This window comes from Oncorhynchus clarkii, chromosome 16 (genome assembly GCF_045791955.1).
Source record: "Oncorhynchus clarkii lewisi isolate Uvic-CL-2024 chromosome 16, UVic_Ocla_1.0, whole genome shotgun sequence".
Taxonomy (NCBI): Eukaryota; Metazoa; Chordata; class Actinopteri; order Salmoniformes; family Salmonidae; genus Oncorhynchus; species Oncorhynchus clarkii.
The window spans coordinates 54,549,210-54,573,785 of NC_092162.1; the positions used below are offsets into that span (position 1 = coordinate 54,549,210).

At 41.3% G+C, this 24,576-nt stretch overlaps 2 protein-coding genes across 2 annotated transcripts; one reads left to right on the plus strand and one right to left on the minus strand.

Annotated features, from left to right (window-relative positions):
- Positions 1–606: 606 nt before the first annotated feature.
- LOC139368752 (glutaminase kidney isoform, mitochondrial-like) lies at positions 607–21,543 on the plus strand. The gene is made up of 18 exons (XM_071108069.1): positions 607–1,003; positions 1,891–1,975; positions 6,742–6,863; positions 9,003–9,132; positions 10,834–10,913; positions 11,160–11,323; positions 12,110–12,168; positions 13,700–13,732; positions 13,825–13,883; positions 15,419–15,485; positions 15,603–15,653; positions 16,257–16,433; positions 16,710–16,841; positions 17,085–17,177; positions 19,186–19,247; positions 19,526–19,602; positions 19,801–19,864; positions 20,150–21,543. Exons 1-18 carry the CDS (start codon positions 795–797, stop codon positions 20,307–20,309), a joined length of 1,824 nt encoding a protein of 607 aa, XP_070964170.1. The 5' UTR covers positions 607–794; the 3' UTR covers positions 20,310–21,543.
- LOC139368753 (SPRY domain-containing protein 4-like) lies at positions 21,538–23,698 on the minus strand. The gene is made up of 2 exons (XM_071108070.1): positions 23,497–23,698; positions 21,538–22,516 (listed from the first exon to the last, which is right to left on the minus strand). The coding sequence occupies exons 1-2, from the start codon at positions 23,627–23,629 to the stop codon at positions 21,975–21,977; spliced, it is 675 nt and encodes a 224-aa protein (XP_070964171.1). The 5' UTR covers positions 23,630–23,698; the 3' UTR covers positions 21,538–21,974.
- Positions 23,699–24,576: the final 878 nt, after the last annotated feature.

The window sequence follows — 24,576 nt, forward strand, 5'->3', positions numbered from 1 at the left end:
TGGGGAGTATAATCATGTTCATATGAATGTAATAATATGATATGCAAACAGAGGAAGTAAAAATGTCCACTAATGTCATCACTACACAGATTATAGATCCATAGGGCCTATACTATGGCAAAGTAGGCTACAAGCTAATAGTAGGCCCACATGTGGTGTGATACATTACCATATGGTGTCGCTACACAAGATACAAGTTACTAGAAAATTCCCAATGCCATCTCTGCGCCTTATTGGTAGCCTTCATTTCCCTAAAGCCAATGTGGCTATCAAATTGTAAGCAGTTAAATTCAAATAATTTTGGATAATAGTATTATTTATATATTCACATTTATTTACAGGTTCACAGATATTACCTTGTTCAACACTTGTGAACAACAAACAAGATTACATAATATTACATCCTACACGGCAAGACTTTTAAAGGTTTTGTTTCCATAGATGCATCTCAGAAAAGTAGCCTAAAATTTGATTTGTAATGTACCACTCAATCACGTCATTGAAATCATACCTGTGCTATGGATCGTACATTTCTCACTCTCTTCGCGGTCTGGCCTCAGCTGTCATTGGTTACTGGCCTCTTTCATCTGTCAACCAACTTCTGCCAGTCACGACGCCACCCCCCACGCGACAGTATCATGTCCTTGTGCTAGCATGCATAACAAATGATATAAAGCCTCCGAGGAACGACGCACTGGACACAGATCTGATGTCTCTACAGTTTTTATTCTATTTGAACTTTGTTAACCTAACCCAGCGCTATATTTCTTTTGGTTGTGATCCACCCTTTAATAATGCATTGTCTGAAACGTCTGCGGATTACTAATGCGGGAGTTTTACAACTGCTCAAACATGCTGTCAACTCCGCACTAGTTGGGAGTGACAGCAATGTATTTCCCAGGAGCCAGCAACCCTTTCAGCTGTTCTGCACGAGCGCAGCACTGCACCACAACAGGCAGCAACATCATCAAGCTGTCAATGATTTGGACCAAACAGAGTGCAGGTACAAACTTACTCAGTCACATTATCTACCAATAAGGGAATATGTACAGTATATACAGGTAACTGCCAAAATAATGGAAATACTTGAGTAAATGAGGGATACAAAGTATTGAAAGCTGGTGCTTACACAAAGATGTGGTTCCTGAGTTAAATAAGCAATTAACATCCCATAGTCCTTAGGGTCATGTATAAAAAGGCTGGGCAGGCCATTATTTTGGCTACCATGGCTATGCCCACATATAATGACAATGCCCCTATCCACAGGGCAGAGTGGTCACTAAATGGTTTGAGGAGCATGAAAATGATTTAAACCATATGCCATGGCCATCTCAGTCACCAGATCTCAACCCAAATGAACACTTATGGGAGATTCTGGAGTGGCGCCTGAGACAGCATTTTCCACCACCCTCAACAAAAAACAGAATTATGGAATTTATCGTGGAAGAATGGTGTCGTAGACTACATTTAAGAACTTGGAGCTGAGTAGTCAGTGGAATTGGTTTGAAAGCTGATATTAACATGAACTGCATTACTATAGGCTACACTACACTAGGCCGACACTACACTACACTACACTACAGCCTGCTACACTACACTAGGCCGACACTATACTATGCCTACACTACACAACCCTACATACCCTACTACACTCCCCTTTTGGTGCTGGGGTGAAAAGAAAAACAGAACATTTGTTCATACACAGCTGTCAATGATTAAGTGCTCTTTTGCACATGTACAGTATGTCTTAAGGAAAGTTCTACGGATGAGTCAACACAATCAAAACACAGTGTAAAACGTGTATGCAGTGGTGATCTTTAACAATGTCCCTCCCTGTAAGACCTACACTAGTATTGTGACATGGTGCACTGTGTTGTCTGGGCTTCACAGGAACAGCTTGATCTCTGGGATAGACCTTCTTTTCTACACCATCACAGAGGGTAAAGAGATGATCTCAGTCTCTCATTTCATCTCTGTGAGTCTCCATCTCATCACATCCTCTCTCACTGTGTAACACCATGTAGAACCTAACCTACAGTTGAAGTCGGAAGTTTACATACACTTGGAGTCATTAACTCGTTTTTCAACCACTCCACAAATTTCTTGTTAAGAAACTATAGTTTTGGCAAGTCGGTTAGGACATCTATTTTGTGCACGACACAGGTAATTTTTCCAACAATTGTTTACAGTCAGATTATTTAACTTATAATTCACTGTATCACAATTCCAGTGGGTCAGAAGTTTACATACACTAAGTTGACTGCCTTTAAACAGCTTGGAAAATTCCAGAAAATGATGTCCTGGCTTTAGAATCTTCTGATAGGCTAATTGACATCATTTGAGTCAATTGGAGGTGTACCTGTGGATGTATTTCAAGGCCTACCTTCAAACTCAGTGCCTCTTTGCTTGACATCTTATGAAAATCAAAAGACATCAGCCAAGACCTCAGAAAAAAATTGTAGACCTCCACAAGTCTGGTTCATCCTTGGGAGCAATTTCCAAATGCCTGAAGGTACCACGTTCATCTGTACAAACAATAGTACGCAAGTATAAACGTCATGGGACCACGCAGCTGTCATACCGCTCAGGAAGGAGACACGTTTGGTCTCCTAGAGATGAACATGCTTTGGTGCGAAAAGTGCAAATCCATCCCAGAACAACAGCAAAGGACCGTGTGAAGATGCTGGAGGAAACGGGTACAAAAGTATTTATATCCACAGTAAAATGAATCCCATATCGACATAACCTGAATGACCGCTCATCAAGGAAGAAACAACTGCTCCAAAACTTCCATAAAAAGCCAGTCTACGGTTTGCAACTGCACATGGGGCCAAAGATCATTATTTTTGGAGAAATGTCCTCTGGTCTGATGAAACAAAAATAGAACTGTTTGGCCATAATGATCATCGTTATGTTTGGAGGAAAAAGGGGGAGGCTTGCAAGCCGAAGAACACCATCCCAACCGTGAAGCACTGGGCTGGCAGCATCATGTTGTGGGGGTTCTTTGCTGCAGAAGGGACTGGTGCACTTCACAAAATAGTTGGCATCATGAGGAAGGAAAATTATGTTGATATATTGAAGCAACATCTCAAGTCATCAGTTAAAGCTTGGTCGCAAATGGGTCTTCCAAATGGACAAAGACCCCAAGCATACTTCCAAAGTTGTGGCAAAATGGCTTAAGGACAACAAAGTGAAGGTATTGGAGCGGCCATCACAAAGCCCTGACCTCAATCCCATAGAAAATGTTTGGGCAGAACTGAAAAATCGTGTGCGAGCAAGGAGGCCTGCAAACCTGACTCGGTTACACCAGCTCTGTCAGGAGGAATGGGCCAAAATTCACCCAACTTACTTACCAAATACTAATTGATGTATGTAAACTTCTGACCCACTGGGAATGTAATGAAAGAAAAAAAGCTGAAATAAATCATTCTCTCTACTATTATTCTGACATTTCACATTCTTAAAATAAAGTGGTGATCCTAACTGACCTAAAACAGGGATTTCTTTACTCTGATTAAATGTCAGTAATTGTGAAAAACTGAGTTTAAAGGTATTTGGCTAAGGTGTATGTAAACGTCTTACATATACAGTACAGGTTATTTAACCTATTTAAAATACATCTGGAATGCCCTTTTTTTCTGATTGTATTGACAGTTGCCTTGACATTCCTCGACATCCTTTTAAAGTTGACACAGTACTGCCTGTACAACAACACATTCTAGTTCCTGAAGAGACCTTTGGGCTTGCTGTTTTCACTTGAGCTAAATGCATACCGATCGAACCCCAGAGAGTATAAGACGAGCCAGGCAGGAATCCATCCTCGACATCTGGCAGCACCATGTCACCAGCCCAGTTCAAGCTCAGGTTTAAAAGTGTTGCGGAAACGCCTTGTGTAACTTTATGACTAATAGACAGGTGTGGCCTCGTCGTTGAGGCTAGACGTGAATCCTCTTAAACCCCAAAAGATTGGCGTCTTAATCAATGATAACTCAGTATAACCTGGTCTGACATCACCTCACCAATGAAACCAAGTTCAAGCTAGGTGCTAACAAACGTATTTACCTCACCAATGACCACCAGCCATTCCCAAGCAACAGTCGCCTCTGGAATGTTGGGGACACGAGTCGAGAAGAACATCACAGAAGTTGTAGCTCAGTTGGTGAGAATGTCATAGAAGCACTTGACCTCCAGTCATTTTACGATGCGTGAAGAGACTTTGTGTTCCCTCTCCGTGCTTTTACACCATCATTTAGAACATGTACAGAAGTCTCAGCTCAGTTGGTGAGAATATCATACAAGCACATTTGTCCATAGGCCCACAAACGCTGAACATGGCATTTTATGAAGTGTGAAGAAACTCTCTGTCCAGTGTCCACGACCACTCCCTGTGCTTTTACACCATAATTCACCATAATTGGGGTGATGGAGTTTTGTCCAGTGGACTACACCTTGCCCCTTGAAACAGGGGTTCAAACCCCAGGTCTGCCAATCGCTCCACCACTTAGGATAGACTGGGGTTGGGTAGATGCACTGGCATTTCTAGTGGTTAGTCAGAGGTAAGGGAGCATATGATATGAAAAATAACTACTGTATCTGGGCACTGCATTCTCAAGCAGTTGAACAACACGAAGTTGTACCTCAACCAGAGCATTCAGAGTACAGCATGTATGCCCAGTTTTATTTCTGATTGATTGCAATGCTTGATATTCTTACATCATTTGTACCTTTTAAAGAACTGTACAGGTGCTACTAAAAATCAAATCAAATTGTATTTGTCACATACACATGGTTAGCAGATGTTAATGCGAGTTTAGCGAAATGCTTGTGCTTCTAGTTCCGACAATGCAGTAATAACCAACGAGTAATCTAACCTAACAATTCCACAACTACTACCTTATACACACAAGTGTAAAGGGATAAAGAATATGTACTTAAAGATATATGAATGAGTGATGGTACAGAACGGCATAGGCAAGATGCAGTAGATGGTATAGAGTACAGTATATACATATGAGATGAGCAATGTAGGGTAAAGTGGCATAGTTTAAAGTGGCTAGTGATACATGTATTACATAAAGATGGCAAGATGCAGTAGATAATATAGAGTACAGTATATACATATGAGATGAGTAATGTAGGGTATGTAAACATTATATTAAGTGGCATTGTTTAAAGTGGCTAGTGACTACACTGTTGCCATCTGCTTTGACCTTTGACTGATCTCAGTTTTGAGGAGGGAGATCTGTCATTTATTGTCATGTTATGCTGTATGTGTTTGGCATGACAGGGAACAGTGACACAGAGGAGTTTGACTAAAACACATTGGAAGGACTGACTGAACAGTAGCTGTGGCTACAGAATACTGTCACAATAGATTAGAGATTAGGCTAATTAGGGCTTACACCTTTCCCAGACCTACCAGGAAACAGGATCCTTTCTTTGTGTGGTGAGGTTATATTTAGTTCTCATAGAGCAATTATGTTACTTAACTAGTGTTATTGAAGTACTTCTCTCATCTGATGACTCAATTTCTCAAAAGCTCTAAAATTCTGTCATCTTTGCTTCTGTCAGGAATGGAAAAACACCCAGTACTGCCCCCAGTAAACATAGCTTTGAATGCTGCTGTCCAATACAAGTATGTCTGAATATCACTTCAGGCTCTCATGAAAGCCACTATCCTATGTGACCAAGGACATAAAATAACTGAACACAACAGTCCAGTCAAGCAATGTGTGTTGCTCATTAAAGCATTGCTCAGACACACAGGCTTGAAAATAACTGTCTGAACACTCCTTTGAGGCAAGTCTGCTGTCAATGTACATGATACCCCAGAAATAGACACACGTTGCATATAGCTGTCGGCATGACTTGAAGTTGGCTTAGGGGAGGGATTTCAAACACTAGATATGTATCTTCCTCCTTCAGGGCAATTTACAGGACTGCAAGAACCCGTGTTGCTGCTCACATAATGGCAAAACAAGGTTTGTGCCTGTAGTCAGATAAAATCATACTTTGTTCCAATTCAGGTATTGAATGTGACACACTTAAACAATTATTGTAGTCCTGTATATTTTCAGTTCTTCTATAGCTAAAGAAAAGTCACTCAAAGTGATCAATTCAATTATTATTAATAACCTATACATGTCCTTATCGTTATGTACCAAAACATGAATAAAATAAGAACTCTTTCAGTCAATCTGTTAACCTGAGTTAAGTTTTTGTAATTTTAGCGCATCATTTTTTTTCTTCAAAATACAAAAATTCAATAAAATTCAATAAAATACAATTCAAAATACACTGAAAACATCCAAAATACTGTACATAATCTATAGTGCTAAAAACAACAATGCAATTTCAAAACAAGTTCACATTGAGGTTAAAGAAAGTGTATTTGATCAAATTACTTGTTTTTTGCTAACCATTACTTTGGACAAAATCAAGACGTTCTTGTTATGCTTATTAAAAAAAATCTTAAATTACAGCTCAATCCTGCGATTAACTCGATTTAAATGCTTTAATCATTTGACAGCCCTAGTACTCTATTAGGACCAGCATCGGGACCAGCTTTCTTAGAGCTCAAATATCTATCACCCTTCCCTAGAGATGCTATCCCAGTTCTGGATCAGCTCTCCATGACTCCATGCCCATTTTTCCTCTTCCCTCCCTCTCCCTTCTTTTTAATTTTCTCTAAAAGAAATCTCTCACTCTTGTTTTCTAAATGTTCCTCTCTCCCTCCTCCAGGCGTTGAAGAGCACAGGTTTGTGGACATCTGATCCCAGGCTGAGGGACTGTATGCGTCATCTGCGCCAAACCATGCGGGAATCTGCCAGAACAGTCATGATGGACCAGAAACTCTTCAGGAAGTGAGCTATGCTCGATTTTCACTTTCATCTTAACCTTACACATCCTCTAACGTTAGTAGGATGGTATAGAGAGAATATTGACAAACACTATGATTCTTTAATTCAGACAGTTAACATAATGTATTATCACACACACACACACACACACACACACACACACACACACACACACACACACACACACACACACACACACACACACACACACACACACACACACACACACACACACACACACACACACACACACACACACACACACACACACACACACACACACACACACACTCACACACTGTGACATGCAGAGAGAGAGAGAGATAGCTCTGGAGTATGACATCTGTGCAGGGCTTAAGTCTGAACGGGAGCTAATGAAAGTCCATCATAGTGGGTGAACTGCAGACGGTGCCAGTTGTATTAGGAGCTCAGTTTATCAGCAAGCTCCGAGGGAGTCTAGACTGCTGTCCAAACAGTATTAATTCTTAACTGGCAAACCTAACTTAATGAATGCAGTGATGATTCAGACTCTGGCGTGCTACTGTAGTGGGTCACTGAGTCCTGTGTGGTGGACTTCTTACATTTAATTACTATGTTTCAGTGATTGAACACTGCATATCTACTGTCCTTTTGCTCAACTTAGATTGAGACTTGGTGTTGTACTTGGTATTATTTAGAAACTAGGCCCAAATACACAAATAAAGTCATGGAGAAGAGAATAACAATATTGTGTTGTGATTAGATATTGTCTTCCCATTATGAGGAACATTCTGAGGTGGTCACTGGAAAAAGACCACTAGAAATAAAAATGTCCCATTTCTGGTGAATGTATAAATTCTGCAATCCCTATATTAGCCACCCCAGTGCCCCAAACTCTAAACAAGTTGTGTATTAACAAGCAACGGGGGGCGGATCTTTCAGCTCAACCCAGCTGAGATCACCTCAGTGCTTACTAATCTTAGTGCTTTGTTTATATATAATGGTACAGGTGCGTATCTACAGTATGAAAGGCTGTCTCTTGTCAGCATTTAATTTTGTCCCAGTTGAGGTCCAGTTTTATGTTGTTAATGTCATTAAGGATTTCATCATAGGATCAGTAGTGTGTCTGTTCCATTGTTATAGGTCACTTAGCCCTGATACATGGCTGACTCCTAGACGCCGCATAGGAGTCAGCAGCCGTGTATCAGGGCTAAAGGTCACTGTGTGTATTAATACAGTAGTAATACTATATACTGTAAATAATCTAAACTAACTGATATTTTTTGTATGGTAATTAATAATAATTTGGTGGGTGCTTATATTTGTACAAGTGTATATTAAAACACATGTGAATTGGAAAACCATGTTTTTTACATATCCATAACACTCCCTGTAGATACGCACCTGTACCATGTGTGTTATGAGACACCTTCGGAGAGTAGGGTTGTTAGAGTTAAGTGACTTTCTCAATGGCACTTAGACAGATTTTTCAACTTGTCGGCTCGGGGATTATGAACTAGAGACTTTTCAGTCACTGGCTCAACACTCAAACCGTTAGGCTAATCTAACGTAGCAGGCGTAAAAGAAACACCTGAAACTAGATCCCCTACATACTGGTTTTGACAAGAAGGGGAAAAAAACTGTTGGGGGAGGTTTTCTTCTGCGCTGTTCAAACAACCCAGTAAATATGGAGGAGGAGTTAAGATGGAGAGTCACCTTGTTAACGTCCAAAAGTGGAAGTCGCATCACAGGCTCTCTTTCCATGTCCCCTAAAAACCAGAACAGCTGGTTGTTGCGGACTCAGCAGTGGTTATCGCTAGACACAGCAACAGGAAGTAGGGGTGCACCCCATGATAAATGGAAATAATATATAATATATATATAATAAAGAAATGTTATTATAATAAAAATACAATTATACACAATTATATTAATCCTGTGTGAACTAGGCCTTTATTACTCCTGTATGAGCGGACAAAAATTATCCTCAGCAACCCCCCATCCCCTCTTCGTCCAGCACCCCCAATGCAAAACATCTTCCCATGGTTGGCCCCAACAGGAATGGAACCAACAACTCTATTGTTCCAAGTGCCACACTAAGCCATTACCTATGTAATAAACAAAGTATACATGTGATATTTCTGTATTTGTGATGTGTTTCAGGTGTGTGGGTGCTAACATCCTGTTGCTGACACAGGCGTTCAGGAGGAAGTTCATCATCCCAGACTTTGAGGTGTTTGCATCCAACATGGACCAGCTGTACTACAGTACCCAAAGGCAGGAGGGGGGACACGTGAGTCCTGTTAGGATGCCTGCACTATGTACATTGGAATTCACATGCTAAAAGCATTCTCACATATTGTACACTTACACACCTACACATCCACATGAGAATATGCTAAAATAATCTCACTCACACGCGCGTACTGAATGAAGCCTTGCACACACTACATTTGTACATACATGTACATACATTTACATACACATGTACTATACATACAGTGCATTCGGAAAGTATTCAGACCCTTCACTTTTTCCACATTTTGTTACATGACAGCTTTATTTTTTTTTAAAAGTTAAAATTAAAATCATCATCAATATACACACAATAACCCATAATGACAAAGCAAAAAACAGTTTTTTTGGGGGGGAAAATGGAAATATTACATTTACATAAATATTCAGACCCTGTTGAAACACCGTTGGCAGTGATTACAGCATTGAGTCTTCTTGGGTATGAGTGGCTGGGCCACTCAAGGACATTCAGAGACTTGTCCAGAGCCACTCCTGCATTGTCTTGGCTGTGTGCTTAGGGTCGCTGTCCTGTTGGAAGGTGAACCTTCGCCTCAGTCTGAGGTCCTGAGCGCTCTGGAGCTGGTTCTCATCAAGGATCTGTCTGTACTTTGCTCCATTTATCTTTCCTGACTAGTCTCCCAGTCCCTGCCACTGAAAAACACCCCCACAGCATGATGCTGCCACCACCATGCTTCACCGTAGCGGTGGTATTGGCCAAGTGATGAGCGGTGCCTGGTTTCCTCCAGACGTGCCACTTGGCATTCAGGCCAAATAGTTCAATCTTGGATTCAACAGACCAGAGAATCTTGTTTCTCATGGTCTGAGAGTCCTTGAGGGGCCTTTTGGCAAACTCCAAGCGGGCTGTCATGTGCCTTTGCATGAGGAGTGGCTTCCGCCTGCCCACTCTACCATAAAGTCCTGATTGGTGGAGTGCTGCACAGATGGTTGTCCTTCTGGAATGTTTTCCCATCTCCACAGAGGAACTCTGGAGCTCTGTCAGAGTGACCATCGGGTTCTTGGTCACATCCCTGACCAAGGCCCTTCTCCCCCGATTGCTCAGTTTGGCCGGGCAGCCAGCTCTAGGAAGAGTCTTGGTGGTTATTAACTTCTTCCATTTAATAATGATGGAGTATACTGTGTTCTTGGGCACCTTCAATGTTGCAGAATTTTTTGGGTACCCTTCCCTAGATCTGTGCCTCGACACAATTCTGTCTCTGAGCTCTACGAACAATTCCTTCGGCCTCATGGCTTGGTTTTTTCTTTACATGCATTGTCAACTATGGGACCTAATATAGACAGGTGTGTGCCTTTCCAAATCATGTCCAATCAATTGCATTTACCACAGTTGGACTCCAAGTTGTAGAAACACCTCAAGGATGATCAATTAAAACAGGATTCACCTGAGCTCAATTTTGAGTCTCATAGCAAAGTCTGAATACTTCTGTGAATAAGGTATTTCTGTTTTTTATTTTCAATACATTTGCAAAAATATCTAAAAACCTGTTTTTGCTTTGTCATTATGGGGTATTGTGTGTAGATTGATGAGTAAAACTATTAATTTAATTCATTCTAGAATAAGGCTGTGACGTAACAAAATGTGGAAAAAGTGAAGGGGTCTGAATACTTTTCGAATGCACTGTACCTGCCTTTGACACACATTACACTCATCCAATCCACTCCTTTGTGTGTCTTTCCTTAGGTAGCAGATTACATTCCTCAACTGGCTAAATTCAGCCCTAATCTGTGGGGAGTGTCTCTATGCACAGTGGATGGGCAGAGGTAAGATTATAGCATCATCTGATCTATGTACGTAGTCTCTTTTTACAGTATATCACCACTGCCCTCCATCATGACACATAACCCATGTTACTGAAATTAAGAGCTTTGAACAGGCAGTCCACATGTCATCCCCTCATCTTGCCCTGTCAGTCTCTGCCCACCTTGTTTATGCAGAATTCTCCACGGTGTCTGTTGTCACCTCAGCCCTCACTGTCCCATGATCTCTCCCCTGCTGGTGTGATGCAGACATTCTGCAGGTGACACCAAGGTTCCATTCTGTCTTCAATCATGTGTGAAGCCACTGGAGTACGCCATTGCTGTGCACGAGATCGGCACTGAGCATGTGCACCGTTACGTGGGCAAAGAGCCTAGCGGACTCAAGTTCAACCAGCTGTCACTGAATGATGAGGGTGAGAGAGATTAACCCTAACCCTATCCCTGTCTGCCTATGGCTGGGCTCACATATCTACTACATGTCTCTGTGTTGACTTCTGTGTAGATGCCCCACACTTGAATGCATCTGAGGAGTACTGAGGAAAAAACTGTCTTACATTGAACACTCAATGATATCTCTGACCCTATCTCCTGATCTAAGCTAACTCAATCGTAGGGTAGTGAATAGTTCATTACACTGGAAGCAAACAATTACATATTTCAGTGAACAATTGTGTAAACCAACCAACCTCTCTGCAACTACAGCCCACTGGGCACAGATGTCAGTTCAACGTCTAGTTTTGATTGAAATTCGTTTTTTTGCCAACTAACGTGAATTCAACATGAAATCAACAAAAAAAACTTTTCCCATATTGATTCAGCATCATCACAATGATTATTTTTGGCTGCAATGACGTGGATACCACATTGATTCAACTAGTCTTTGCCCAGTGGGAGGTGATTGAGAAACAGGGAAATTACCAATCGACTTGATCAATGATTACAATATGCTGTAGGTCTTGACTGGTGAGATACAGTCGATAGAGCAGGAACAAGCAAGAACAGGACATCTGATCATTAACCAGTCAATACAGCTTATCTGCAGGTTCCCTCTAAGCTGGCTACAGCTGACTAGGTGTCTTTACACATGTTCACCTCTGGCACGCACATACGTGTTCACTTTGTAAAGCGGCCATATCTTTAGGTTATATGGTGGTGGAGTGCACTACAGTGATAACATTGTCCTCTCTCTCCTTGGACAGATAAACCACACAACCCTATGGTGAACGCGGGGGCTATCATCATCAGTTCTCTGCTCAAGGTAAGGGGATTCCTGGGTGATGTTATAATCTCCCATAACCTTTCATGAGGTTTTAGAATGAGAGGATAGATCAAATCTTTGCTAGCTAACTTAAATAATATCAGGAGTACATTACATGCACACAGATTAAGCATTGCCAATGAGTGCAAACTGTTGTACACCAAATCCACTCCAACATCAAATATACAGGAAATCAGGAAATCTGTTGTAACTAGTACAGCCAAGTGTCACAGTCAGACCACCCTCAATCATTGACCAATTCACTCTATGGCCCAATACAGTGTGGACAGAGGTCAGTAAACTATCTCCAGCTGACTCGCCAACCCTCCCTATCAGTCAGCATTGCCCTCATTCTAACAGATACAGCAGTGGGGAAAGAATGCAGTCCTCTATATAGACATGGACCTCTATTCTGCTGTGTTTTCCTCTCCCTGCCTAGCTGCCTGTCTTCACCAGCTGCCTCTTAGGCCATTCAGGTCACATTCATTAGTGGGCGAGGGTGGGACTGACAGGATGTGTGTATGTGTTAGACAGGCCAATGAGACAGCTGGGAAGTAAAGGCGTGTTTGTCTGTGGGTGAGAGACTGTATGTGTGATTGTGTGGGTGGGTGGGTATGTGTTTATGTCTGACAATCATAAGTATTATAATGTATGTCTTTGACAACTTTAAGTACAGGAAGAGAGAACAGATCAAGATGGATGAGTCATTTCATTGGCTAATAGTCTATAGCCCATACTGCACTGGGCAAGTTGAGGGAAGGACTTGTACTCTTCCAATTAAGTGTAGCACTCCTAGCACGTTTTATTTGGAGTTTATGCAATTCATTCATAAAAATTGCGCAAAGTTCACTTGATCTTTCAGAGAGCGCAGAACTCTCTGAAGTTATGAGTGGAAAGATGTGTCATCACTCAGGAGCACTTTTTAATTTTTTTACAATTTATTTTACCTTTATTTTACTAGGCAAGTCAGTTAAGAACAAATTCTTATTTTCAATGACGGCCTAGGAACAGTGGGTTAACTGCCTGTTCAGGGGCAGAACGACAGATTTGTACATTGTCAGCAGGGATTTGAACTTGCAAACTTCATCAGAGTATCACTGACCAATAAGCCCAGGGTCGCACCACATTTGAAGAAACCTATTCCTTGAGGACCACTCAACGGGGAAGTACCAGTCCCTGCCCGTTTTGGTGACTTAACGACTTGCTGGTGATCTTTCACTGGACCCTGAAACTTAAGCAGGGCAATAATCTGCCCCCGAGCTGCTAGCCCATGTTATACACATCACATCACGCAGACAGACAGACAGACAGACGGACAGACAGACGGACGGACGGACGGACGGATACCGCAACTAATCCTACCCTGCACACCCACCCAGAATCTGTCTGACTCACCAGCACACTGTACCGTTGGTGCCAAAATACACAAACACTGCCACCTAGGGACAGAACAGCTCTGTTTAGTGTCAATGCAAAATTACTTCAGCACAAGAACACTGTACTAAAGGGAATTCCTTCTTCTTCTTTACAGCCTAACTCGAATAAGGCAGAGAGGTTTGATTATGTGAGTATCCTTTAAGTTTCAGACTTCTGACTTGTCTACAATTGCTTCTTATTAGTAAAATGTAATGGAAAAACTGACATCTTTTATCGTAGGTAATGGAATACTTGAAGAAGATGGCTGGCACAGAGTATGTGGGCTTCAGCAACGCTACGTGAGTGTCAAATTGAACATTATAGTATGAAAATAAAATTATGTAATTTGTGGTGTGATAAACAGCTTTTAATTCAGTGGGCTCCAAAATTACTGGCAATGCACAAACAATACTTAAAAAAAAATATATAAACAATATAATTATAGAGAGAAACTCAAATTACCAACATCAATGGAACCAACCAAAATCATACAATAATTTAATACAAAATACATTTCACCAAAATCAAGGTTTCATAATTATTGTCACTCCTCATTTAGTACTTAGTGCAACCACCTCTGGCAAGGATAACAGCATGGAGTCTTTTCCTGTAATGTTTGACAAGGTAAAGGAACACATTTGGAGGGATTTTGGACCATTCCTCCAGATCCTTTCAAGGTCCTTCACATTCTTGGGTTTGCGCTTATCAACTGCCCTCTTCAACTCAGCCGACAGGTGTACGATTGGATTGAGGTCCGGCGACTGAGATGGCCATGACAGAACATTAATTTTGTTGTCACAGAACCATTGCTGTGTGGATCTTGAGGTATGTTTTGGGTCATTGTCTTGTTGGAAAGTCCACATACAGCCAAGTCCCAGCCCTCTGGCAGAGGCCACCAGATTGTCAGCCAAAATTGCATGATACCTGGTGGAATTCATTATGCCATCAATCTTAACCAGTGTCCCTGGACCTCTGGAATTAAAACAGCCCCAAAACATCACTGACCCCCCTCCATATTTCACCGTGGGTATGAGGTGCCTCTCCTTGCATGCATCTCGACGCCAAACATGCCGATGCTGTATCTGACCAAAACATTTAATTTTGGTCTCATCTGACCAGAGCACCGTCTTCTAGTCATAATTTAAATGACGTTTGGCAAACTCCAAGCGCTTGCGTCTGTGTCTTGGGGTAAGAAAGGGCTTTCTTCGGGCAACCCTTCCAAAGAGCCTGTGGATGTGGATGTGGTGTCTGACGGTGCTTTTTGAAACCTGGTGACCCTGAGATGCCACCAAGGCCTGCAATTCTTTCACAGTGATTGTTGGCGATTTTGTTGCTTCTCTCACCATCCTCCTCCCTATCCTGGGGGGCAAAATGTATTTGCGTCCTCTACCCGCGAGCTTTTTAATTGTTCATATCAGTTATTTTGTTTTCTTCATGATGTTGGATGACAAAGGGATATTGCATGCGTGTTACCTCATTTTTATACCCTTGTGAAACAGGAAGTGATGTAATGACTCAGTATAGTTCCTTAAGGCTTAGATCAACTTAAATAAGTGGAATTTAATTCCTGATTTACTTTTGGTAGATTTTATTTACAATATTCTTTAAGGGTGCCATTAATTGTGAAACCTTGATTTGGAGGACATGGATTTAAAAAAAAAAATTTTACATCAATAAATGATTTTGGTGGGTTCCATTGAAACATTAATAAAGTACGGTATTTCTCACGTTGTTATTTTGAGTTTATCTCTATAATTATATTGTTTATATTTTTTTAAGTATTGTTTGTGCATTGCCAGTAATTTTGAAGCCCACTATGTATTTGCCTTCAAAGTTTTCAATCAGAGAAGGAGACCGGGGATAGGAATTTTGCTATTGGTTACTACCTGAAGGAGAAAAAAGTGAGTGTTTGAGCTTCACAGAGTCTTCCCAATAGTTAAACCAATTTCTAAACTCTAAAACTATAAGTTATACTACCTGTCCTGAAACTGTGGCCTTTCTCTCATTTTGCCTGGTAGTGCTTTCCTGAGAATGCAGATATGATTGCAGCCCTTGATTTCTACTTCCAGGTGAGACTCATGTTTAAAGAGATTTGCTGTTGTATTCATAGTTGCTGTCTCTGGTGGAAACACTCTGTATGTGAGTAAAGTACTACCCTGTACACAGGGTTGGGAAGGTTACTTTCTAAATGTATTCCATTACATTACGTAACATAATTTATGGATTGTCCAAACTCTGTAAAATATTCTGATTACTTTCAGTTACTATTGGATTACTTTCCCCTTAAGAGGCATTAGAAAAAGACTTAAAGGATCCATCAAATGCATTTGGTGCATCATTATAGTGGTCTCTGACTTATGGTCAGACTCGCTCAGGTGGAATAAACGTAACCCTTTCCCATGACATTCAATGCTGAATTGAATGTCATTGAGAAAACAAAAAGGTGTAATAATGTATTTTTTTTACAAACATTCTTTCTGATGTAAGTAATCATCTAGTTTTTCAAAAGTATCTGTAATCTCATTACAATCATTTTGCTGGTAACAGATTACAGTTACTGTTTTTTTGATGTTGTAATCATATTATATGTAACAGATTACATGTAATCAGTTACTTCTCAAACCTGACTGTACAATAAACCAGAGGTCTCAACTGTTCTGTTTTCCTCTCAGCTGTGCTCCATTGAGGTGACCTGTGAATCAGGCTGTGTCATGGCCGCCACACTGGCCAACGGGGGCATCTGTCCAATCACAGGCGAGCGGGTGCTAAGTGCGGAGGCTGTGCGGAACACCCTAAGCCTCATGCACTCCTGCGGAATGTACGACTTCTCTGGCCAGTTCGCCTTCCATGTGAGTCACTGAGAAACAGACAGAGGTCAATGACCTGAGGTGGCCTTATCACAGCGACGGAAGAGAAAGTGAGACATCCCCATCTCATCATCATTTATCCAATATCTTTGTTTATCATACTGTATGTGGTAAAATAGAACGTTCCCCTTTATCTCAGAGGTGCCATGTTGCTCTCACCTATCCTGTGTTGTCAGATCAATGCAGTTAAAAGAGATGAGACAAGGTAAGTGTCATACTTAACTTCATTCTTGCTTTTTGTCCCTTCTTTGTTTCCAGGTGGGCTTGCCTGCTAAGTCTGGCGTGTCGGGTGCAGTGCTGCTGGTGGTCCCTAATATCATGGGAATAATGTGTTGGTCTCCTCCCTTAGACCGTGTCGGAAATAGTGTCCGAGGCATTCACTTCTGTCAGGTATGCAGACAAGAAGAATTTCAATCCCCTATGACATAAGTTTTTACCATACCCAGCAGTAGATATTTATTCTCGTTGATTACCTTGTTTTTTGATATATCAAAAGTAATGTCAATGTCATACCTGAGTGTATATATTTTTTTCTGTATTAGACATTGTAAATTTGGAAGATTAAAACAGAATAGAACGTTGAATAATAGATAAATCTGTCTCATTTTCCCATTCTGTCTGCTGATTGATCAGGAGCTGGTTTCTCTCTTCAACTTCCACAATTATGATAACCTGAGACACTTTGCAAGGAAGCTGGACCCTCGCAGACTCTCACTTGATGATAGGGTAAGGGATAGAACAGGCACTAAGGTCCTGATTCCGACCCGGGTTAAGAGTGGGAAAATTGAACGTTAATTCCCTTTTTATGCACCTTTCTCTCTATGTGTATTCTGACCTTGAAGTCAACCACTATTCGTTCGGGTTGGAGAGCTAAGAAATTAAGGTGTGGCAAAGGTGTGTCTACAGATAAGCCATATTCTTACCTTGACTTAATTCCCTCGTAATTCCACCACCTCTATGTGCGAGGAAACCATGAATAAGGTTGAGCGAACCTGCTGGTTCCAAGTGGAAAAAGCATCTTCTTTCTTTTTTTCTGATAGAAATAACAGCATTGTCCATGCACTGTCATTTATACACAGATAAGAGCTAGGGGAGTGAAAGTTATACCTCCCCCGGAGAAAAATATATTTTTACTTGGCCCTCCCCAAGCGTAAAAAAAACAAGCATGCAACCCTCACCCTCCAAAATGATAATTAAAACAAAATAGCAGGGAATATTAAATCCCTTTTTAATTGATTATCAATGTTGCAGCCGTGATTTCTATTAAATCATTTGGACACTCAAACGATGGGCTTCTGTAGGCCTGAACCTTGGCTTCTGTAGGGTTTGAACCTTGGCTTCTGTAGGGCTGAACCTTGGCTTCTGTAGGGCTGAATCTTGGCTTCTGTAGGCCTGAACCTTGGCTTCTGTAGGGCTGAACCTTGGCTTCTGTAGGGCTGAACCTTGGCTTCTGTAGGGCTGAACCTTGGCTTCTGTAGGGCTGAACCTTGGCTTCTGTAGGGCTGAACCTTGGCTTCTGTAGGGCTGAACCTTGGCTTTCTCTAGGCCTGAACCTTGGCTTCTGTAGGGCTGAACCTTGGCTTCTGTAGGGCTGAACCTTGGCTTCTGTAGGGCTGAACCTGCCGAGTTGATGTATGCTCTTTAGAATGTTTGAATTATAGCCTATGCCCAGGCTTTTCTCTGTTTTATTTTACAATTTCTATCATGTTAATTTATTAGCCACTTTTGGGAGCCACATACATTTATAACTGTCACTTTAGTGTTAGTTTTCTCAAATTTGTAGCTTAAATTTAGCATCATTCCATTTATGTTTCTTTCCTCTGTCACATCTAGGTAAGTTATTCCTGAGGGTCGCTTGCATTAGTAGATCATATTAGGCTAACATTGGGCAATAATTTGGGACATATAGCAGTTTAAACCTGGAGCCTGGCGCACGGTTCATGACGACTGGACCGTTGTCATACAGTTCCATGTTTAGTGAGAATTAGAGTAGATGTATTTATAGGACTTGTTCCGCTCCCATTGTTAACTTTTTTTTTTCATTTTACAAGATTTAATGGATTGAACTTGAGTATGACAGCTTTCAGGATGAATCAAACCACTGTATTTTTTATTCAACTATACATTGTGTGCATAAAGGCTCTCCAAACCAGTTTTTATTTTAAGTTTCATACATACTTTCCTAACCCTGAAATTTGCCTAAATAATCTACAAGGTCTGAGTATTTTTTAATTTACCAGTTGGTGCTGAAACTAAGACCAAGATGCATAGATGGTATTATGTCATTGATCCTTATTTTCTGAACCCGTTCTCTTGATGTATTCTAGTCTCTCGACAAATTCTAATTGCGGGTACATCGTATTGAAATGGATGGCTTAAGATAAATGTACTGAAAACCGTATTTAATAGAAAATCTGTTGGCCAGCAAGTGGAAGGGTTTTCAGCGGTTGAATTACATTTATTCAGAGCGCGCAAGGGAGCCACGCCTGCAATGCTCATTACACACCTTCATACGGTAAGTCTGAATACCAACTACTGAGAAGTGCATAATAAAGGCATAATTTCCTAAGTCAGAATCGGGCCCTAAGTATACTAAATGTTTCTCAAATATACCACTTGGGAACATTCATGTTTAGTGTTTATGCTTCCGCCACAATATCTGAAACATCGCTGTGCTTCAATATCCTTCTATGTTGATAACCCATAATTGTGATGTTTTCTTCTGACCCTTCAGAACAAGTCAGTGGTTAACCTGATGTTTGCAGCTTACAGTGGTGATGTCTCTGCCCTGAGGAGGTAAAGTCAGAATCTTGGGATAGTTATATAAACCATTATAGTTGGTCCTTCTGATTTACCAGAAATGTAGTTTGATTTTTCATAAGCAAGCGCTGGCGCCAGATAGGCAATAATAATATGGCTTCAATAATTAATTCATGTGCAGCATGGAACAGACCACCCCTGGTATCAAATCAATTTCAGTTAACTTCATAATTACACCATCTGTCATTCCAATTAACCTTTCGCTATACTCTTTTTTTTTTTCTTCCTTCTCTCGCTAATGTCCTCTCCTTTAGGTTTGCTCTCTCCGCTGTGGACATGGAAGAGAAAGACTATGATTCTCGTACAGGTCTCCACGTGGCATCAGCCGAAGGTGCACCTACATATTTTTCAGGGATAAAACTGTTCTCTCACATAGCATGTACTTCACCTTATTGTTCTGAGTTGTAATTCAAGTGTGTCTGCTTTGGTTAAATTGGAGTGGACGGCTTCGCTGGGATAACTATAGATATGTGAATGCATAGTTGGTTGCCTTATATTGAGATTTAATTATTCCTTCCTGTTTGTTCAGGTCACGTGGAAGCGGTGATCTTCCTAACAGAGATGTGTAAAGTGAACCCCCATATAAAGGACAGGTAGGGACACCACCTCATCATCTGCATGTCACTTTTAATAATTCACACATCTTTGAGAGATGTTCCATTGTAAAGGTCCTTCAGGCATGCATAATGGAGACTGGTGGTTTTAAAAGTGTCCAGGCCTTTAAAATCACCAAACTACACCAGACTAGTCGAGGGCTATTATGACCTGATTTCTTTTGAGACTCAGAGCATTACTTAGCACACCCTCCCTTGTTTCCTTTGCCTCTGCAGCAGTATTTCAAAGTTTTTTCATTACTGCTATATTGCGCTCTCTATCAGGTGGGGAAACACACCCCTGGATGACGCCAGGCAGTTTGGTCGGGACGGGGTGGTGTCGATCTTGACGGAGTACCAGCAGATGTACCTATGCAGTAATGGGTCCCAGTCAAAAACCGAAGACCAGAGAAAATTAGACAGTGAAGGTTGTGGTTTGAGCTAGACAGGAGAGATGTCTAACCATATTGTATTTAATACAAGAGGCACTGGCAGTTTCATTCCAGATAGTTGTGCCCTTCCCCAATATCCTTGTTCACTAGCACTCCCCATAACAGATCTGATAAGACTGGATTGGTTAAAGCAATATGGCGGAAAGCAGGTGAACTTACCTCTTCTCAGGTAGATAGGTGACAACGTTTCGTAATAAAATGCAGCCATTTTGTGCCAAGAGTCATGAAGAGTTGTAGCTAATTGAGTGAGTATAGTTGATGTGGTCACACGTCACTACGTATAAAGGTCCCATGCACACTTTCTTTGTCCAGGTTGCTGCACATAAAAGCTTTAGGAGTCTTCAGGAGTGGACAGAATCACTGTAGCACTGTATAAAGCTGATATGACACCAACAAGTGATCAGTTGCTAGTCAGAGGGGTATACTAAAAAGCAGGATCAATGCATTAGCCAGCTAACTTTGATCAACAACCAGAAATAACTGTTGGTTTTCTGGTTCATTAAGAAACCTAAACTTAGGTATGTTTTTGATTGTCTAGTCAGTCAGACCATGCGCATTTCATGCTTATCTTTAAAAAAAATAAAAAATGGTTAAGTTATTTCTGAATATTTTGGCAAGTTAGCTGGCTAAGGCATTGCACTTTGTAGTATACCACTCAGATGAACTTGGCAGCTATTGAGTTATGTACACACACTTTGTCCTTACTCAAAATTACCAGTGTATTCAATCATGTATGAAGCATTAATATTTTAAGGGATTTTTACACTGCATAACATTACCAGGCTATAAATATATTTAGTGGAAATTTATATATGAATCTACCTCAATAGGAAGTAGAACAGTTTCATAAGCAGGTTAAGATATGAGTGAATAAGCCATGTATTGTGAGGATGGGATATAACCATTTTAATTCTGGTCTTTTCTCCTTGTGAATACTTAACTTTATGTTAATATAGAAACATGTCTAAATGTGATGAGTGATTGAGACTAATGAATATTCATGTATGATAGTATCTCATCAGCATTTCCTGTTATATGCACATGAATGTTGTCTATTTACTACAGAACAGACTGGTTCTATAACATCAAAACTAAGATACACATCCAAGATTTACTTACTGTGATTAAGTGCTGCTGTTTTACAGACTGCTTCCTTAGGTTAAACTGTCAATGTGAGCTTGATTTCCATATGTTATGCTCTGCTGTAAATAAATGAGTGAAAATGTGCAACTTTTTATTTTGGCATACAATTTCAGCATATCAAAAAAGGCATGGTTTAATTCAAGTTTGACAAGAGAATGGAGAATGTCAGGACTTTAAGCAACAGTAACATTCCCAGTACCTAATGATCTCGTTACACACAAGACAGCTTCATATTGTTGCCATTTATTTCAGACTTTAAAAAAAATATTACACAAGAGGTAACAAAAAAATAGCTTATTGTGATGAGTTTGCCTGAGTCTGTACAGCAGTGAAATGATACACTGGACAAACTCCCTGCTCTCCAAATCCTGATGGAGAATATTGCTTTTCATAGGAGATTTGAAAGACATTTTCAAGTGCTGCCTGCTGTAAGTGTTCAGTTTACAAAAACCAAGTTGTCAGAATGTACATAGCCATTCCTACCTCCCTACCATATTGTCATCAGTAGAGATGCTTCACTTCAAGCCTTCGGGCTCCCCCAGACCTGAGTGTGTAAGCAGCTCTCCATCCCACAAGCCAAACGCTGGGCAGAGAGGCCCCCTGAACATGGCCCTCATGCTGTGGATCACCTTGGCCTTTGGGATGTCCACCAGGCTTATCAGGCCGGCCTCGTAGTCCAACAGGATGCCCACGCGGTCAGGCTTCCCCACCAGAGTCACCGGCACCCTCTGGTTGGTTGTCATTGCAAACCACTTACGCTGGACGTAGCCGAACACCCAGGAGGAGCTGTTGGTGCCCACACAGTCATCCCTTGACATTGCCACCAACGCCACACCCAAACGGAACTCTGAGGACTTCTCCACCGTCACCTCCCAGTAGTGGCGGCCACCTGTGATTTGCCCGTCTCCGAACACCACGGCCCAATCGCGGAAGCGCTCAGGGTTTTGTTGGACATGGCTGGGGTCTAGGCCCAAGATGCGGTAGATGACGCCTGTGTCCTTCTTAAAGAGGTCCAGACTGCTGTGGGCTGTCCGGTCATCCAGCTTAAACTGCAGCTCTACAGAGAGAACATCGGAAATGATTAATAGATACTGACAACTGCTGAATGTTCTGTAGAGCAAGGTTTCCCAAACTCTGTCCTGGGCCCCCACTGCCAGATGTGCACATTTGTTTTTTTTGCCATATCACTACACAGCTGATTCAAATAACCAACTAATCATCAATCTTTGATTATTTGAAAATAGCTGTGTAGCGCTAGTGAAAAAAACATAACGTGCAAGGAGATTGGGAAACCCTGCCCTAGAGAGCAAATACATAGGCTATTGCTTGGTGAAAGTGGAGACAAATGCCATGCGATATCTTAAAAACATTAAATAAATATTCAATTTATCTGCATAACAGGCTAATGAATTGTTGATTAAACTTATTTAACTCACCAAAGCGTTATACAATATAACAAGCCAAAACAGAGTGACATCCTGTCGATAATTGAAATCTGTTGTAAACCTTTGAAATAACATTGTTAATCAACACAGGTCACCGTAGCTGGCAGGACGTCGGGTATTTATGATCGGCATGACACATCTCATACCGGCAGCCACCTATCAAAAAAAAATGTTTGAAGTTGGCCACCGTCAGAGGATCAGGAATGTGGCCTACAAGTAACCCGCGATGTACTATCAAACCGATTTGAGTTACAGTATTCAACTACACTATAGAAAGCTGAAATGCAGTTTACTTGCCCTTCCAAACACAATGTAACCAAACTTTTCAAAACTATGTTCTGTTGTAAATTCTGTAAACTTGGTAAAATGTCAGATTTCAAAACTAAAGTTAATTGACGCAAAAAAAAGATAGTCTACACACGTGTGGATTGTCAAGGCAATACAAGTAGGTGGTCGTGAGAGCGTGGTCAGTGTTGTTATTATTCAATCTCCCCTGCTCGGACCTCAAATGTGCTATGCGCTAAAACTAATGCATAGCAAAGAGCGCGTCGCTCAGTGGGCCCTTGCAGTCGCAGCGGAAGTTTATACTCACTATCGCCAGTCGTTTGGGTGCTATACCATCTTGTCGCTGGAAGAAGCGTACCACGCGTTTGTCTGCGGGACAGTGCGCTCATAACTCGTCCTGCCAGGCGACAATAATGTCCCATGCCAAAGAGCATTGCCATATTCACTTACAATGCAGAGCCAAAGATGGTGGACAAAATGAAGGTAGTTCACTCAGGTTGCCTTTCAACAATTCTTCTTCTTCTTTGGGATTGTGTTGTCCGGATCGCATCGAATCCGGTGCCTACACCGCCACCTATTGTACTGGAGGGAGTGTGAGGCAATTCACGGCCTACCTACATTCAATGGTTTTTGATACGGTACTATAAAATTGGGGAAAGGCTAAATTACCCTGCCAACTATTAGCCCTCTCTCTAAAAAAATAAATACCACCCCATTCCACTATTTACTAATCCTACTCCAGACCAACGGCCTGGGAGGGGAGGACAGAACACTAACACTCAAAACCCCCAGGGATATGCACAATTTTATTTTAATTTTATTTATCCATTATTTTACCAGGTAAATTGACTGAGAACACATTCTCATTTACAGCAACGACCTGGGGAATAGTTCCAGGGGAGAGGAGGGGGGATGAATGAGCCAATTATAAACTGGGGATTATTAGGTGCCTGTGATGGTTTGAGGGCCAGATTGGGAATTTAGCCAGGACACCGGGGTTAACACCCCTACTCTCACGATAAATGCCATGGGATCTTTAATGACCTCAGAGAGTCAGGGCACCCGTTTAACGTCCCATCCAAAAGATGGCACCCTACACAGTGTCACTGCCCTGGGGAATTTGGATCTTTTTTAGACCAGAGGAAAGAGTGCCTCCTACTGGCCCTCCAACACCACTTCCAGCAGCATCTGGTTGCCCATCCAGGGACTGACCAGGACCAGCCCTGCTTAGCTTCTGAAGCAAGCCAGCAGTGGTATGCAGGGTGGTATGCTGCTGCAATGCTGTCAGGGGTACGCCAAATAAAAATGTGATTAACATTAAAAATAACATTTTAAAAAATTTCACATTTTCAAACAGTCCATTTATCATTTCCAACGGGGCTATACA